This window comes from Protopterus annectens, chromosome 9.part0 (assembly GCF_019279795.1).
Source record: "Protopterus annectens isolate FY-2018-M chromosome 9.part0, PAN1.0, whole genome shotgun sequence".
In the NCBI taxonomy this organism is placed as follows: Eukaryota; Metazoa; Chordata; order Ceratodontiformes; family Protopteridae; genus Protopterus; species Protopterus annectens.
The window spans coordinates 907,056,018-907,073,782 of NC_056743.1; the positions used below are offsets into that span (position 1 = coordinate 907,056,018).

The window sequence follows — 17,765 nt, forward strand, 5'->3', positions numbered from 1 at the left end:
TTCTCCAAGTCAACTCCGAAGTGCCTCATTGTGCCCTGAGTCACCAGACACATGGAAGCCAGCGTCAGATGAGACAACCTTTGACTACGCTCTGTGCCTTTCCCCATGTATTTTTAATGGGACTCCTTTTCTGACAGATGGTTCTTTCAGGCCTTTGACAATACCACCACAGAATCAGGCACTTTTCCTCCTTTCTTGGCTGGAAACTCCTGGAAAGAACAGCAGCTTTTACCACTTGTCCTCAAGGTGGAACAAGCACAATGTGGACAAGAATACACAATGCTCTGGGGCCAAAGCAAAACATCTGTTGTGAAAATCTTTATGAATAATGCATTTCCCCACAATGTAATTACTCACTTTGGGCAAAAAACTCAAAAACAGAAATTGATTCAGGATCAGTCACAAGTGATATGAAACCAAATAGTAAGAAAATCTCCCATGAGGTACTAAACTGGTTTTAGAATTATGCACTGAAAAACGTGCAGCCTAACAGGAAACATCTAAAGGTGGCAATGGTCAAAGCAGCTCTTAAAACCCCTGACATCCTTGGAGCTTGGAAGGCTTCAGCCAAATCACTTTGGAAGGCAAAGCTCTAGAAGTCAAACTGGCTGATCTGCTACCTCTATGTAGGACATCCCAAAAGTGAGTTAAAACAGTAAATACTACAATAAATGCCTAGTCACTGCACAAAAGGAAAACTAGTTCCCATTTCATAGCAGTGAAGAGAATGCACACCTTAATCTGGACAATGTTCAATTGGTTTAACCTTTATACTGATAAAAGCAAAAAAAGGCAAAATGTACATCACTCAAAAATTAAAAAAAAAAAATTACTTTTTCTTTTTCTTTTGTTAACCTGGGCCATGAGTGTCCAGATTCTCCTTTCCGTAAACAACATAGAACTGATCTGTCTGTTCTTTTGTGCCTTGACTCCTAAAATGGAAGAAAAAAAATTAGCAGTTTAACACGATCAGTGCTGTACATACCATGGTATCAAATCCTTCAACTTGTTTGCAATACAGTGGTCTGTCACGTCTAACATACCAACCCCTTGTGAGTTATACAACCAGTATATGCACTGATTTTTATTCATGCCATAAAAAGAAGTTATGTACTCACCATAATGTTCCATGTGACTTGTTCTAGCTCGCCTTCATTCTTCACCGATGGGCTCGGAGCTGATCCTCGGCTCAGACAGAGCCGTTTAGCAAAGCTCAAAGATTACTAGTAGCTCGAGACCAAGCCCCTTTATCCTAAGATGCACTGCTGGAATTACCTCAGATCTTGTTTGCTGCGTGTACCATATCCTAGTAAGAGGACTAATCTCCCCAGACAGGGAGTAACACTGAATAACCAGGATGATGTCAGTTTCCAGGTCAACTGTCAGCCAGGTGGGGGAAGGAGGGAGGGACGCGAGAATGAAGGCAAGATAGAACTCACATGAAATGTTATGGTGAGTACATAACTTCTTTATGTGACATTGTTCAATCTCGCCATTCATTCTTCACTGATGGGTAGTGTCTCTAGCACCCTAAATCCTGGGTGGCTCACGGGAGTACATTTTTCAGGACCGTAGAACCAAAAGAAGCCCTGTCCCTGGAGGCCTTATCCACTTTGTAATGAGTGATAAAAGTGTGAGGCTTAGACTAAGTGGCTGCAGCACAGATATTATCAAGGGGTAACTTGGCTTGAAAGGCCGAAGTAGAGACTGCTCTCGTTGAATGCACCTTCACTTTATGCAACAAAGACCTATTAGCAGATGAGCAAGTGATACAATCTGAAAGCCACTCAGAAAGGGTTGTTTTAGCAGTCACTGGTCTACCTTTCCTGGCTTCAGAGAATGAAACAAAAAGCTTGTCTGACTTTCTGATGTATTTTGTTCTGTCCAGATAATATCTGAGCTGTCTGTGAACATCAAGTTTGTGCAGCATGCATTCTAATTTGTTGGTATGGTTGGGGAAAAAAAAAACAGGCAACTCAATAACTTGATTGATGTTTGTCTCAGAATAAGAAGTTATGTACCTACCATAACGTTCCATGTTAGTTGTCTTCTCTCGCCTTCTTTCTTGCTTGATGGGTTCGGAGCCGATCCTCGGCTCCGCCTCGGCACTTGCTTTAGCTCGAGAACTCCTTTTACCAGCTCGAGGCAGCCCCATATCCCATGATGCAAGGCAGGAAGTACCCAGATCTCGTTTGTTGACAAAAGGGCAATAACACCAAGCATAAACAATACTTCCAAAGGAAGAAGAAACTACAAATGGAAAAAGGACCAGGTCTAAATGGTCTTTAGCATTATAGTTTCTTATACAAGGTCAGTCCAGGCCAGGGGGAAGGAGGGAGGGTGCATAAGAAAGAAGGCGAGAAGACAACTAACATGGAACGTTATGGTAGGTACATAACTTCTTAATGTTAAGTTGTCAATCTCGCCTTCATTCTTGCTTGATGGGACCGCGTCCCTAGCACCTCTATCCTGGGTGGCTCAATGGAACAAACTCTTGAGGACTGTAGAGCCAAAACTGGCTCTGTCCCTGGAGGCCAAGTCCAATTTGTAATGGGAAACAAAAGTGTGAGGAGTGGCCCAAGTGGCGCTGCACAAATAGTGTCTAAAGGCAGTCTAGCTTGAAAAGCTGTAGAAGTAGCTAAACTCCTAGTTGAATGTGCTTTAGGTTTTGAGCACAGCTGTTTTCCCCTGATCGTATAAATTTCAGTGATGACGAAGAAAGCCATCTGGACAAAGTCACTTTAGAAACAGGAAGGCCTTTTTATTATCCGCATAGGAAACAAAAGTTGATCGGATTTTCTAAATTTTTGTTCTGTCCAAATAATATCTAAGCTGACGGTGGACATCAAGATAATGTAGCTTTTGTTCAGCTCTATCTGAATAGTTGGGAAAAATACAGGAGATCAATAGATTGATTCAGATTGTTTTTGAAGCGACCTTAGGTAAAAAGGATGGATTAGTTCTCAAAGATACTCTGTCTTTGTGAAAAATCAAATAGGGGTCGAACCGAAAGAGCATGAAGTTCAGACACCCTCCTGGCAGATGTAATAGCCACTAGGAATAACGTTTTCCAAGAAAGATATTTCAGGGAACAAGAAACAGCTGGCTCAAAGGGGAAGAATCAAGGATGTCAGCACTAAATTTAGATCCCACTGAGGAGGAGGATTCCTGATTGGAGGCTTTAGTAGGAAAATCCCTTTCAAAAGGCCCTGCAGAGTCTATGGGACATAATATTATGATCTGCTATCCCGACATGAAAATTAGAAATAGCAGCCAACTGAACTCTGACTGTGGAAGAAGAGGAGCCTGCATGGAAAATCTCTGCTAAGAAGTCTAGAACTGCCTGAACAGGGGCAGTAAAAGGATCAATATTTTGGGCTTTAGCCCAATAAGAGAAACGCTTCCATTTGCTTGTGTAAATCCTCCTGGTAGAGGATTTTAGTGAAGCTACTATGATATCTCTAACTGGGTTAGAGATCAAAGGAAGCCTGGCTAAGGAAGGAAGTGGAGCAACCATGCTGTGAGGTTGAGAGAAGGGATTGACCGGTGCAGCTGACCGGATTGGTGAATCAGTAGATCTGGCACTGGGTCCAGATGCCACGGCTGCACCAAAAGGTGATGATGGAGGAACGGAACCAAACTTGTCGAGGCCAGTAAGGGGCAATGAGAATCAATTTGGCTCTCAAAGCGGTAGCTTTCTGGATCACCTGAGGGATCAGAGGAAATGGAGGAAGGCATAAAGAAGTCCCTGGGGCCAATCCTGGGTCAGAGCGTCTCTGGGGGATGGCCTGATAGAGGAAGAGGCTGAAGAAGTCTGGACATTTGCTGTTTTGGGGAGTAGCAAAAGATCGCAACATGGACGACCCCATTCCAGAAAAATCTCTTCCGCTCTGGATTGTTTGAGAGACCACTCGTGAGGCATGAGAATAGCTCTGCTCAATCTGTCCGCTATAATGTTGGTTTTCCCAGGGATATGCGTTGCTACCAGAAACCGATGAGAGGAGATCGCCCATTGCCAAAGTCTGAGCGCTTCTCGACACAAGGGGTAGGACTTGGTTCCGCCCTGTTTGTTGATATACCACACTACAGACATGTTGTCTGTGTGGACTGCAATTGTCCCTACGGGAAGAAAGTCGTTGAGGGCTTGCAACGTTAAAAGCACTGCTCTCATCTCCAGGACATTTATGTGCAGATGGTACTCGAGCGGTTGCCACGTCCATGAACCATCCTGCCCTGATAATGACCCCCACCCGATCAGGAGGCATCCGTGGTGACAGTGGCTATCGGGGACGGAGGTACAAAGCACCTGCCTTGGTGAACCTGAGACGATGTGATCCACCAAGCAAGATGTTCTTTGCATGTTTGTGTCACCAGAATCTGGTGACGCATTGGGAGTTGCTGGTATGACCACTGTGTGAACAGCATCCACTGAAGGAGGCGCATGTAGAATCGAGCCAGGGAAGAAGAGTGATGGCCGCAGCCATAAGACCTAATACCTTTAGAACCATTCTGGCCTGTACCTTTTGCTGGCCAGAATGATCCTGACATGAGTCTGAATGTCTGAAACTCTTTGTTCTGTAAGGGTAGCTGACATCCGAACAGTGTTTAAGTTTGCGCCTATGAAGGTAATAGACTGGCAGGGCGATAAGGATGACTTTTCAGTTGACTGAGATGCCCAAATGAGAACAAAGGTCTATTGTGTAATCCCTGGCTTGTATAAGCTGATGCCTGGTGGTGGCTGACAGGAGCCAGTCGTCGAGATCTGGAAACACCTGGAATCCTTGACGTCTCAGGTGAGCCGTGACCACTGCCATGCATTTGGTGAACACTCTGGGGCTGTAGTGAGACCAAAGGGCAGGGCTCTGAACTGGAAATGACTGGACCCCAGCCGGCGGAGAAATCTCCTGGAGCGTCTGTGAATTTTGATGTGATAGCACGCATCCTGAAGATCTATTGAGCACATCCAGTTGTCCTTCTGTAAGAAGGGCAGAATTGACTGAAGAGTGACCATTCGAATCTTGTCTTCCTGACAGACTTGTTGAGTCTGCTGAGGTCCAATATTGGTCTCCAGTCTCCGTCTTTTGGGGACCAAAAGAACCTTGAGTAGATTCCGGCTCTGAATGGTCTATTGTGACTGGCTGAATGGCTCTTTTGCAGTAGTTTTGCGATCTCTAACTCTGCAATGTCCCTTAGACCGGGTGGTACATCTGGAAGGGAACTTGAGGGAAGGGACTTTCCTCGAAAGGAATTATGTAACCCTTGGATATGATCGACTGTACCCATCTGTCTTGAGTGAGGGAATGCCAGGCTTCTGGGTACAGTGATAGTCTTCCCGACTGCCTCCAAGGAGGGACAGCCGGGCAACACCTCAGGGATGCTGAAAGGGCTGCTCAGGAAGAGACTCCCTGTTGCCCTGGTTCTTGGACCCCTCTGCCTCTAGAGCGGCGTCTGTTGTTGTTACACCCTCTGCCCCTAGGGGTAAACTGACCACGTGAATCCGGCGTGACTCCTTGGGATTTACGGAACCACATCTTCCCACCCTTCTGTCCTTTGGGATAAGGCCTAGAAGGGTGGAAAACGGACTCCAACAGCAGAAAGAGTCTTGCCGTCCTGCTCACACCTGGTCAAGGTCTCCTTCACCTGAGGGCCAAACAAAGCTGACCCATCAAAGGGAGAATTTGTGAAGGACGCCTTAAAGGGATCCGCAAAATCACATAGCCGCATCCAGGCTTGGCGTCTAAGAGCCACACCTGTGCCTGCGGCTCTACTCGCTCCATCAGCAGCATAAGATATTAGCCGCATGGAGGAGTTAGCAATGGAATTGAGGGTTCCTAGCTGCGAAGCAATCTTTTCTTGGGCCCCTGCAGCTGTAGGATCCTGAACTACTTCTCCCAGCTCCTTCAGGATATCTCTCTGGAGTCTGGTGAAGTGACAAAGATAATTCAGCGAGCATAGCAAAGGTCGCTGAGGAAAACATCCGCTTGCCGTACCTATCCATGGTCCTAGAGTCCTTATTAGGAGGATGGACGGGCACGGAAGGATCTGCAAGTTCCTTTTTGGTGGCCGCAGCCACCACCATGGCATCAGCGGGGACACCCTTTGTAAGGAATTGTTTGTCACTAGGGGCAGTTATAAATTTAGAAGGCCTCCTAGGGACTGGCTCTACAGAGTCAGGAGCTGTCCACGCCTTTCGTGCTATAACCTGCATAAGGGGGTCGAAAGGCGGAGACACCCAGGAGGTGGAGGGCCGAGATCCAAACGCCTCTAGGTATACTGACTCATCCTCAGAGGGATTGTTGGAGGGCCAATTTCCCTCTGTTTCAGAAGTTCTAGGATGTCTGAGAAGGAGACATCCTCAGAGGGGATCTAGGGATCCCTCTGACTCATCAAAGTCAGTATCCGGTGACAGACTCAGGGGAGTCTACATGCTTCCTCTTACAAGTCCTCTTCCTAGGAGGATCTCCCGAAACATCAGGAGAATCCTCGGAAGAGGGGGAAATTCCCAATGGGGAAACCTGAGGCGGAGGATCTCTGGGTCCTGTAGCAAGAGAAGTGGCAGAGATGTCAACAGGTACAATAGAGGGAGGAGCTACGGGAAGAGACTGCTGACTGATACCAGTGGCCAGTACACTCTTCATCACCTCGAATGCTCCCTCCCAGGCAGGTCCGAGAGACCCTGCTCCAAGAGCTAGGAACTCCAGGGCCACCGAAGGGAAGTCTCGAGGCAGATGTCGGGCCGAGCTCACCAAGGCCGAGGCTCCAAGGGAAGAGCGGGTTGGACAAGGGTCCGATGCCACTCACCCCTCGGAGGAGACCATGGAAGCCCGACCACCGAATCCCTCTAAGGAAGAGGAGATAAGAGTAGGGGCTGAAGGAACAGAAGGGGTATCCGTCCTCCAGCCGTAGCAGTAACCCTGCCCGAAGACTCCAACTCCAAACTCTGGGGTAGAGTTGAAGGAGGAACTGTAACGGGGTGTGGACCAACAGTCGTCTGCTGAGGCGGACTGTGTAGCATTTGGGCCAGTACCTGTGACTTGAGCAATCTACTGACCACTCTCTCTAGGTCATGGTCTGACAACCTGGATGACCTTGAAGATCGGCTCCGATGGCTCCGCTCCGATAGAAGAGGGGAGGCCGAAAGTACCGCCTCCAAGGAAGAAACCCTCTACCTCTCCCCGGAATGGTTCAGCGCAGCCGATATTATTGATCCTGTCGGCACCGATTTCGGAGCCGGCAGAAAGCTCGATGTATCGGCTCCAGCGAGCCGATACAGCCACCAGAATAACGGTGTCGGAGCCGATCGGAGCCGACACCGATGCCTGTGCCACATGGGTGTCGGAGCCGACACCGATGCCGATGCCGCGTGGGTGTCGGAGCCGGTCGGAACCGACCCACAGTGGTCAAAAGATTCGGCGCCGATAGCCATCGGCCGAAGGCTGCAGATCCAGAATCGGCTCCAGCGAGCCGATCTCGACTCTAAACGAGTCGGGCCGAGGCCACAGGCTTAGTAACAGAAGCCTGGGTCTTGGCAGATTTTGTTGATTTTGTGGGGCCGACTTAGCGGAGAGCCCTCCGGCAAGAAGACCCTCAGAATCAACTTATTCTCTCTCCTGCAGGACTCTCTGGCTGAAGGAGTGACAAATAGCACAGGAGTCCTGCAGGTGAAGAGGGCCTAAACAGTACAGGCAAGAAGTGTGACCGTCTGTCAGAGACATCTTCTGACAGCACGAGTCACACTTCTTAAAACCTGAAACCCTCTCTTTAGACATGGTGCCCAAAAACACACACACACCAGTCCAATTAAATTAAATTAATCCCAAGGGGATATAGTAAAAAATAAACCAACACACACACCCTAACAGGGGGGGGGATGGGAAGGGAAATTAACTGACTAAAAAAATTTAAAAGAGACAGGGATTTCTGTCAGAAAAATTAAGTTTAAAGTTAAACTATCAAAAATAAAAGGTTTTTAAGTAAAAAGGGGCTTAAAAGTCACAAGAGTGAATTACTTACCAGGAGCTGGTAAAGAGAAGACCTCCCAAGCGAAGCGGCAAACGAGATCTGGGTACTTCCTGCCTTGCATCATGGGATATGGGGCTGCCTCGAGCTGGTAAAAGGAGTTCTCGAGCTAAAGCAAGTGCCGAGTCGGAGCCGAGGGATCGGCTCCGAACCCATCAAGCAAGAATGAAGGCGAGATTGACAACTTAACATCATACTTTAGGCAAAAAGGAAGGTTAGTCCTAAGGGATTCTCTGTCAGGATGAAAAATCATATAGGGGGGCTTGACCAATCATGCCTGAAACTCTGGCAGTCTGCGGGCATAAGTAATGGCCACTAGAAAAATAGTTTTCCATGACAGAAACTTGAGCTCACTAGATGATGCTGGTTCAAAGGGAGGAAGAATAATATGGGCTAGCATGAAATTCAAGCTCCAGGGAGAATAAGGAGTCTTCACTGGAGGTCTCATGTGAAAGGTACCTTTGAGGAAGGCCTTGGATAACTGGTGTTGCATATTTAGTCCATCAATACTTAGATGAAAATTAGATATAGCTGCTAAATGATCCCCAACTGTAGCAGCTGTCACTCCTTCGCGAAAAATCTTAGTCAAGAATTCCTAGTATGGATGACATTGGAGCTTGGTAAGGATCAAGGTTCTTGTTAGAAGCCCAGATGGAAAATCTCTTCCACTTACCACGATACAATTTTCTGGTTGAAGGTTTATGGGAGGCCAACAAAATTTGACTCGTGTCATATGAAAGATTATGAAGCCTGGTTATACGGGGAAACTGGAGCAGCCAAGCAGTTAGCTTCAGTGACTGCAAGGAAGGATGGAGGTACACTGACGGGTGTGTTAGAAGATCTGGAACTAGGTCCAGGATCCATGCATCCTCCAACAGATGATGGTAAAGAAATGGAAACCAAATCTGTTGAGGCCAATGAGGGGCTCTAAGAATGACAGCCCTTCCGAGCGACTTTCCTTTCTGTAAAAATCTGGGTATCAGCGGAATTGGGGGAAATGCATAGAGGAGATCTGGGGGCCAATCGTGTACGAGTGCATCCCTCGGGGGTTCTCCCGGAGGGGGTATCAGGGCAAAGTAGTTTCTGCATTTGGTGTTGATGTGGCTGGCAAAAAAACTCACAGCAAGGCTGGCCCCATTTGCGGAAAATCTTGTGCACAATCTCTTGTTTGAGGGACCACTCGTGAGGCAACAAAATTGTCCTGCTCACCTTGTCCGCTATCACGTTGGATCTCCCCGGGATGTGCATTGCCAACAGAAAGCACTGGGATGACACAGCCCACTGCCAAAATCTTGAGGGCTTCTCAGCAAAGGGGATAAGACTTGGTCCCACCCTGTTTGTTCAAATACCAGACCACTGACATGTCTGTATGTATGGCAAGTATCCCTAGAGGAAGAGCCCTGAAAAGTACTGTAATGCCAGAAGTACCACTCATCTCTAGAACATTGATATGTAAATGTGACTCTCGATCCGTCCATGTGCCTTGGGCAGTATTTCCCTGAAAATGCCCCCAACAGGGTAGCGTCCGTGGTCATAGTGGCTACTGGAGGGGGGAGTACAAAGGGGTGCCCTATTGTGACATGTAGAGACGTCAACCACCACTGAAGATCCCTCTTGCAAGAGTTTGTAATCAGAATCGTATGGTTCACTGGCAATTTCTGGTAAGACCATGAGTGAACAGGAGCCATTGAAGAATCCGCATATACATCCTCGCCAATGGAATGGCTAAAATTGCGGCCACCATCAAACCTAGCACTTTCAAGACCTCTGTGGCTGGACCTATGTTCTTTGACACCAAAGAAGTGATGTGTTGGTGAAGAAATAATACCCTTTCAAATGGGAGACGTAGAGTGGTTGAACTGTCCAACTCTGCCCCTATAAAGACAATATGCTGCGATGGCGACAAGGCAGACTTTCCGAAGTTGACCGTAATGCCTAATTGGTTGCTGAGTGTCAGAGTGGATTCTGTTGCCTGAATCAGTTGATGCCTGGTGGTGGAGGTATGGAGCCAGTAGTCTAGGTACGGAAACACCTGGAATCATAGACGCCTCAGGTGAGCCTTGACCACTACCATACATTTCGTAAACACTCTGGAGGCTGTAGGGAGACCAAAAGGTAGGGCTCGAAACTGGTAGTGACTGGCTCCTAGCCAGAAACGCATATGATCTCTGGATGGTCTGGCCTATTTTATGTGGCAGTACGTATCCTTGAGATCAATCAAGCACATCCAATTGTCCTTCCCTAAAAAGGAAAGTATGGACTGAAGCGTGACCATCTGAAACTTCTCTTTTTTCACAAATTGGTTTAGTCTGCTGAGGTCCAAAATGGGTCTCCAGTCCCCTGTTTTCTTTGGAACCAAAAAGAATCTTGAGTAAGTTCCGAATCCTGACTGGTCTGCTGGGACTGGCTGGATGATTCTTTTCTAGTAACTTGTGGACCTCTGTGGTTGCTTGTTCCCTGTAACTGGGTGGAACGTCTGGGATTCTCTTCACGGGAAGAGGTGGAGCGGAGAACAGTATGAAAGACCCTCTGGAAATGCCTTGTACCCATCTATCGTTTGTATTATCTAGCCAGGCTTCTGGGTACAAAGATAAGCGACCGCCTCCAGTGCAGGACAGTCAGGCCTCCTCTCAGGAGCGCTGGTAGAGTTGGCCAGAGAAGTGATCTGTCACCCTGGTGTTGCGGACCCCCTCTACCACAAGGGTGGCATCTTCCATTATTATCCCCCCCCCTCTACCCCTGGAGGGGGGTTGTCCACCGGTGTCCTGAAAGGCTCCCTGGGCTTTCCGGAGCCACATCTTCCCTCCCCTTTGGCCTTTGGGATAAGGCTGAGTAGGGGTGAAAAAACGAACTCAGACGGCAGACAGTCTTTCACTCCTGTCCACAGCTGGTCAAGGTTTCCTTTACCTTTGGCCCAAAAAAAGGATGAGCTGTCAAACGAGGTGTTTACGAATGAAGACTTGAAAGGCTCCGCAAAGGAACAGAGGCGCATCCAGGCATGCCTGCTAAGAGCAATCCCTATACCTGCAGCCCTACTCGAACCATCAGCTGCATATAGGAGACGCATGGACGAGTTCACAATGGAATTAGGGGTAGCAAGCTGGGCAGAAACTTTGTCAGAGATGCCTGCAGCTACAGTACCCCGAATAGCATCTCCCAGCTCCTTAAGGAGATCTCTTTGCAGTCTGGTGAAATGGGTCAGATAGTTCAGTGATCGAAGAGGGAAAGTCGCTGAACTGAACATGCGTTTCCCATATCTATCCATGATCCTGGACTCTGTTAAGAGGATGGATAGACATGGAAGTTTCAGACAATTGCTTCTTGGTGGCTGCCGCCACCTCCGTGGCATCAACAAGAACTCCTTTAGACAAAACGTTTATCCACGGGAGCAGAAATAAATTTATTAGGACTCAGAGGGACAAGCTCCATGGACTCCAGCGACTCCCACGCCCTACGAGAGACCAACTGCATAAGCTCATCGTAGGGTGGAAACACCCAGGAGGTGGAAGGCTGAGACCCGAAAGCCTTCAGAAGAACCTAGTCATCCTCAGTAGGGCTTTTGGATGGCTAATCACCCCTCTAAGGATCTCAAGTATCTCAGCAAAGATGATTTCCTCAGAAGGGGATCGAGGGGACCCTTCTGACTCATCCAAGTCGGTGTCACATGTCAAGGACTCCTGTGGGGAGCCAAAGTGACTCCTCTAAACATCTGGGGAAGTCTCAGAAGAGCAGGGAGCGCCCAGTGGGGCTACCTGAGGCTCTGGGTGTCTACACTTGGGGTGACCGATGGTAGCAGAAGCGGACACAAGCACTAAGGGAAGAAGAGGCCAAACCTGGTGATAAAAAAGTCTTTGGAGACAACACTCGCCTCATGTCTTTGAAAGCATCACGGCTCCGATAAGGAGTCGATGACACGAAGGGACCGCGATCCCCTCCCGCACCGATGCCGTAGGCACTGAGCCTCAGGTAGGAGCCGAGCTCACCCAAGCCGAAGCCCCAAGAGGAAGAGTCAGCACCAACAAGTCAATGAGACTATCCTCCCCGGATCAGACAGTGGAGCGTCAGCTCCTAGAGTCCGCGGTCAGCACCGAGGATGTCCAAGCAGATGGAGCAGACTACAATGGAACAGCCACTGGCTCCAAGGGCTCTACAATCAAGTCTGCCTCCTCAGACTCTGAAGGACCAGTACAGCTCAGAGTAGCCAATTCCGGAAGTGTGGTCTTTGGTTCCGACACCCGGGTTAGAACAGGCGACAATTTAGCTAGGCCTGGTGCCGTTAACAGCTTCTGTACCATTCGATCCATATCCGAATGGCTAACAGAGGACCTGGAAGAAAGCACCGATGGTGCCGACTGGAGAAGTGAAGAAGAGGGAGTCTCAGAGACCGGTTCCAAGCCGGAGTCCTGGCTCCAAAAAGAACAGACTGTCTGCTCTGAAGGCTGTGGAGCCAAAGTCACAGTATATTCCACTTTTTTGATTTTTTTTACTTGGACTCGGAGGAAGATTTTGAAGATTTGCTGGCCCTATCCTGGTCAGACAGCTTCTACAAAGGGGGTGCTTAAGGAGACCTCGATCTTTAAGTTTCCTCTTCCTCTCAGCCAGTACCCTAGTAGAAAAGGAGTGGCAGATACTGCAGGACTCCTGAAGGTGCACCTCACCCAAATGCACTGAACATGTGCATTTGTCAGACATTTTTTGTCCGCAGTCTGGACATTTTTTAAAGCCACACTTCGGGTGCTTTTCTTTATCTTCAGACATTAGATATAGATATAGATATAGATATAGAGAGAGAGAAAGAGAGAGAGAGAGAGAGAGAGAAAGAGAGAGAAAAACTATCAGACTATGAACTATCAACTGCTGTGATCAAAAACACCATCACAAACAAAACCCCAAAGGGGGCCACTAGATATATATATAAAATACAATACAGAATTTTAATATAAACTCCTGAAGTAGTCTACACTACTACAGGCCAAGGGCCAAGAAGCAAAAAAGTCACAAACATGACTAGAAGTAAAAGCTATAAAAGGGAAAGGGGAATACTTCTAAACAAGTCTAAATATATCTAAGAATATACATATTTAAGAAAAAATGAAGAAAGCTTGCAAATATGCGGAATATCCCTCAAAGTCTCAAGCAATGCTGGAAACCAAAAGATCAGTGCCGCGGCAAACTAGATCGGAGGTAATTCCAGCAGTGCATCATGGGATAAGGGGCTTGGTCTCAAGCTACTGGTAATCTTTGAGCTTTGCTAAACAGCTGTGTCGGAGCAGAGGATCGGCTCCGAACCCATCCGTGAAGAAGGAACAGCGAGATTGAGCAACTTCACAAATTGTTTTGCTAATTTTTTTAAAACTGGTTTGCACTACCAAGCTAACATGCTTAAAGTACACATTCATCTACTCAAACAGTCTGCACTTCCAGGCAGAGTATGAAAATCATATGATGGGATCAAGGCTCCACTCCATTTAAATACATATACACCACTTCCACCTCAAGCTTCCTTTCATCTATTTATTGCTTACATTGTATTAAATGAAACTGAATTTTCCCTTTATTTGTTCATATGTATTAGGTTTTGTAATAATTTTAACTGGGATATTCACCCCAGTCAGACTTTCCCAGTAAACAAATGTCAAAATAAAGTTTGCATACACATACATTTCTGAACAAATCTGGTATGACTGCTGCAAATGTACTGAAGAGACCATGCATCTGCTGCACATGCGTCAACAGCTGCATTTCTGAAAGGCTACAGAAGCAGCTAAAGCTCTGCACAGCAAGCCTATAGCCTTAATAACAGCTCAAATTTAACAGAGCAAAGATTTAATATATTCAGAAACCATGTAAGCAAGAGTTAGAGACCCTTTATACACATTTTTCTATTAAAATTAAATTGGTATGTCATCACATACTTTGTTCTGACAAGATATTTTAATGGGCTGCATACCTTCATGCAATAGAATACAGTATACTCTTTAGAAATAGCTCACTGGTGACATGGCCGTCAATGATGCAGGCTCTACCAAAAGGCAAACGGTTAAGACAAACCAGCATACCTTCACTGTGGTATAAGCATAGCCTGTTCTTAACAGTTGGGAATGGTACTGGAGAAACAAGCATATCCACCAGTGCAGGATGCTGGTTCTTTTGCAAGGCATGAATTACTTCTACTCCACCCCCTAGATTCCCTCAAATAATCAGCACATCCCAAGAGTTAAGGAGCACAAAGGCTATCATATCATCATCCAAAGTTCAGTGTTAACAGAACTGGCACATATCAGGAGCTCCCGTTGCTTTGCGAGGAGAGTCACATGCTAAGACAAGAGGAAAGTTTCCTCCCTTGTCAATGTATGATATGAGAAACCTACTGCTGCCTTGGCCAAAAGGGTTTAAGAGACTCATCTGTCCTCATCTTCTGTAGGACTCCAGGACCAAGGGGGTATCTAATGGAAGATGTATACAGACATCCCTTAAGTCATCCATTTATCTAAGCCAGCATGTGTGGAGCTATGAAACAGAACTATGAACGTTCATGGGCTAGACAAGTGAAAAAAAAGACACCATTTGACTGGCAAATTTGCACACATCTCCCTACCCAGCAACCTTCTGTTTGGATCTGCAGAAGGCCTGCTTAGCTGTTATGTCACTGCTTTCTCCTATACTCTTATACACTGGAGAATCAGCAAGACCAAAAAAAACTCAAAATCCAGGTTTGCATGGCCAGCATGCAAATGAGTCAGTGTGTGCACCCCACCCAGTTTATTTACATATTTCAGTGTTCTGGTGTCTGTACAAATAGTCAAAGTCCTGGACGCACAGGCAAGCCTGAAAGCCTTCCCTGAGCTGAACCTGCACTATTGACATCAAATGTGACAGCTACCCAGACTACTTCTGACCTGTATGTGCTAACAGTCTGAATGGGTAGTGGCTGCCTGAATAGCACACCCTCTTCTCAGCTGTGCTGCCACATTAATTCTGTCCTAACATATAGTAAGACAAATGGTCACTTCCAGTGGTTAGAACTGCTGGTCTCAGTGTTCACGGTGAAACAAATGCTCTTCCTCACATACAACTTTATTATCATCAAAATGATGGAAAATACATACCTTAGGGTGGTAAAAAACTGTGTGACTGTTAGTCAAAGTTACCTTTCCATGCACAAGAAAATACAAGTGAATCTGCTGTTATGCAAGGTGGGTCTTGTTGGCATTTCTATCCAGTAGTGCCTGCAATAAGGATGCCTTCTGGCTTGAGCACATACAAGCCGGACTGCAGTAGGACACAGTCTACAGCTCTCTACACAGTTCCTGCACCTGAATCTGGCCGGTTTCTAATCGGGCAACATATCTTTCACCCTTAGTCCTACAGGGAGCTAGCTCTGAGATCAGACAAGAAAAATCTGGGTACAACAACTAAACCAAACAGCAAGGAAGTAAACTAATAATGGTGCCCCCCCTTGCCTCCATAAACCTCTGGAACTAATGTAACTCTCAGTGTGTATATGTTGGCAGATCAGCTAAGCAGGCCAGAATACGAGCTGGACTAACTTTATGGCTTTTCTGTCCTCCAGCGAACTTCATTAAATGGAAAAGTAGAAATAATAATCTAATTTAGCACCTTTAGGAATTTTATTCGACAGATCAGAGTTTTCAGCAGACTTGCCCTTCACCCCAGCTGAGCTGCTACTAGCTCCTCCTCTTGTTCATCAAGGTCCACAAGAACCCCACCCAACCTTAACATCCAGGACCAGTGAAGAGGTTAAAAACACTGCTGTAAGTATACTGTTGCCAGGAACAGTGCCTTAAATCCTACAGCCTCCTTGTGAACATGGCAACTGTTACCTATGGGAGATGCATGCGAGTTTCTCATATGTGCAACCACCCGAAATAGAAGTTATGTCCTTACCATAACGTTCCATGTGGAGTGTTCATCTCGCCTTTGTTCTTACACATGGGTTCGGAGCCGATCCTCGGCTCCGTGCCGGCCTCTTGCAAGCTCTGCATCGAGAAGCTCGAGACAATCTAATACCCACAATCCCCCTCTGCCTTTACCTCAGATCTAGTTTGCAAGCAAACCAATCTACAGAATAGCACATTCATGCTTATACACATATGTACAGAAAGAATCTACAGATAACTATATATAAGCTAAACAGACACATATATATATATATATATATATATATATATATATGCCAACTATGTACACAATATTGTAACAGTAGCAGAATGCTCCTGGCCAGGCATCAAAGAACGTTCTTCCTAAGGGTGGGAGGGTGGGACTAAGAACAAAGGCGAGATGAACACTCCACATGGAACGGTATGGTAAGGACATATGTGATAGTGTTCAATCTCGCCGTTTGTTCTTACACATGGGTAGCGTCCCTAGCTCCTTGATCCTGAGGAACTCACGGGAGGACGTTCTTGAGCACAGTGGAACCAAAGGTTGCCCTGTCCCTAGAAACCTTGTCTACCTTATAATGAGAAATGAATGTATGTGGCTTAGACCAAGTAGCAGCCGCACAAATAGCGTCCAGTGGTAGGCGAGCTGCATGAGCCAAAGACGTAGACACTGACCTTGTGGAATGTCCTTTAGGTTTGTGTAAAAGGGGTTGATTTGAAGAATCGTAGACATAGATTATACAATCAGTTAACCATTTAGAAAGAGTTCTTTTGGTAACTGCAAGTCCTTTCCTGCTATCAGCAAAAGCCACAAAAAGTTGATCTGTTTTTCTGTGATCTTTTGTTCTATCCAAATAAAATCTTAGCTGTCTGTGAACATCTAATTTGTGTAACATATACTCCATTTTGTTGGAGTGGTTTTTGAAGAAAGTGGGTAATTCAATGGACTGATTAATATTGTTAATAGAACACACTTTAGGGAGGAAGGATGAATTGGTTCGAAGAGAAACTCTGTCAGAGTGAAAGATCAAATAAGGGTGCTTGATGGAGAGAGCCTGAAGTTCAGATACTCGCCTAGCGGAAGTAATGGCTACCAGAAAGAGAGTTTTCCAGGATAAAAATTTTAATGGGCAAGAAGAGGCAGGTTCAAAAGGGGGCAACATTAATTTAGATAACAATAAATTTAGACTCCAAGGTGACGTAGGAGATCTGACCGGTGGTCTAATATGAAAAACTCCTTTTAAAAAGGCTTTGCAAAGTCTGTGAGCCATAACAGGAGCTCCACATTCTTCCACATGGAAATTCGAAATGGCAGCCAACTGAACTCTTAGTGTAGCAGAAGAAGCACCCTGATGGAATAAGTCCGTTAAGAACTCTAATATCTTATTCAAAGGAGCTATAAAAGGATCCACATGTGTGTATTCGCCCAGAATACAAATCGCTTCCATTTGCTAGCATATGTTTTAGTAGTGGAAGCTTTATGTGAAGCCACCAATATATCCTGGACTGCTGGTGACAAAAGATCAGACCTGGCTAAGTTGGGAATTGGAGCAGCCAAGCTGCTAGATGGAGTGACCGGAGCGCGGGATGGGGAACCCCTGACGAATGAGTCAATAGGTCTGGCTCTGGGTCCAGAATCCAGGGTCCCCGAATGCAGTGCATCTTCAGGAAGGGAAACCAAATTTGACGAGGCCAGAATGGAGCAATGAGGATTATCGTCCTGTGTAGGTTCCTGGCTTTCTGGAGAAACTTTGATATCAGAGGAAATGGAGGAAATGCGTACAGGAGTCCCGGGGGCCAATCGTAAACCAGTGCGTCCCTGGGGACTTCCCCTGGAGGGGG

General features: G+C 46.5%; 1 protein-coding gene across 1 annotated transcript in view; it reads right to left on the reverse strand.

Moving 5' to 3' along the window:
* PTGES3 (prostaglandin E synthase 3) overlaps positions 1-17,765 on the reverse strand; it is a 599,571-nt gene that overhangs the window by 279,493 nt on the left and 302,313 nt on the right. Inside the window, exon 4 of the mRNA XM_044083635.1 lies at positions 834-932. Coding sequence (XP_043939570.1) covers positions 834-932 — 99 coding nt within the window. The remainder of the gene's footprint in view (positions 1-833; positions 933-17,765) is intronic.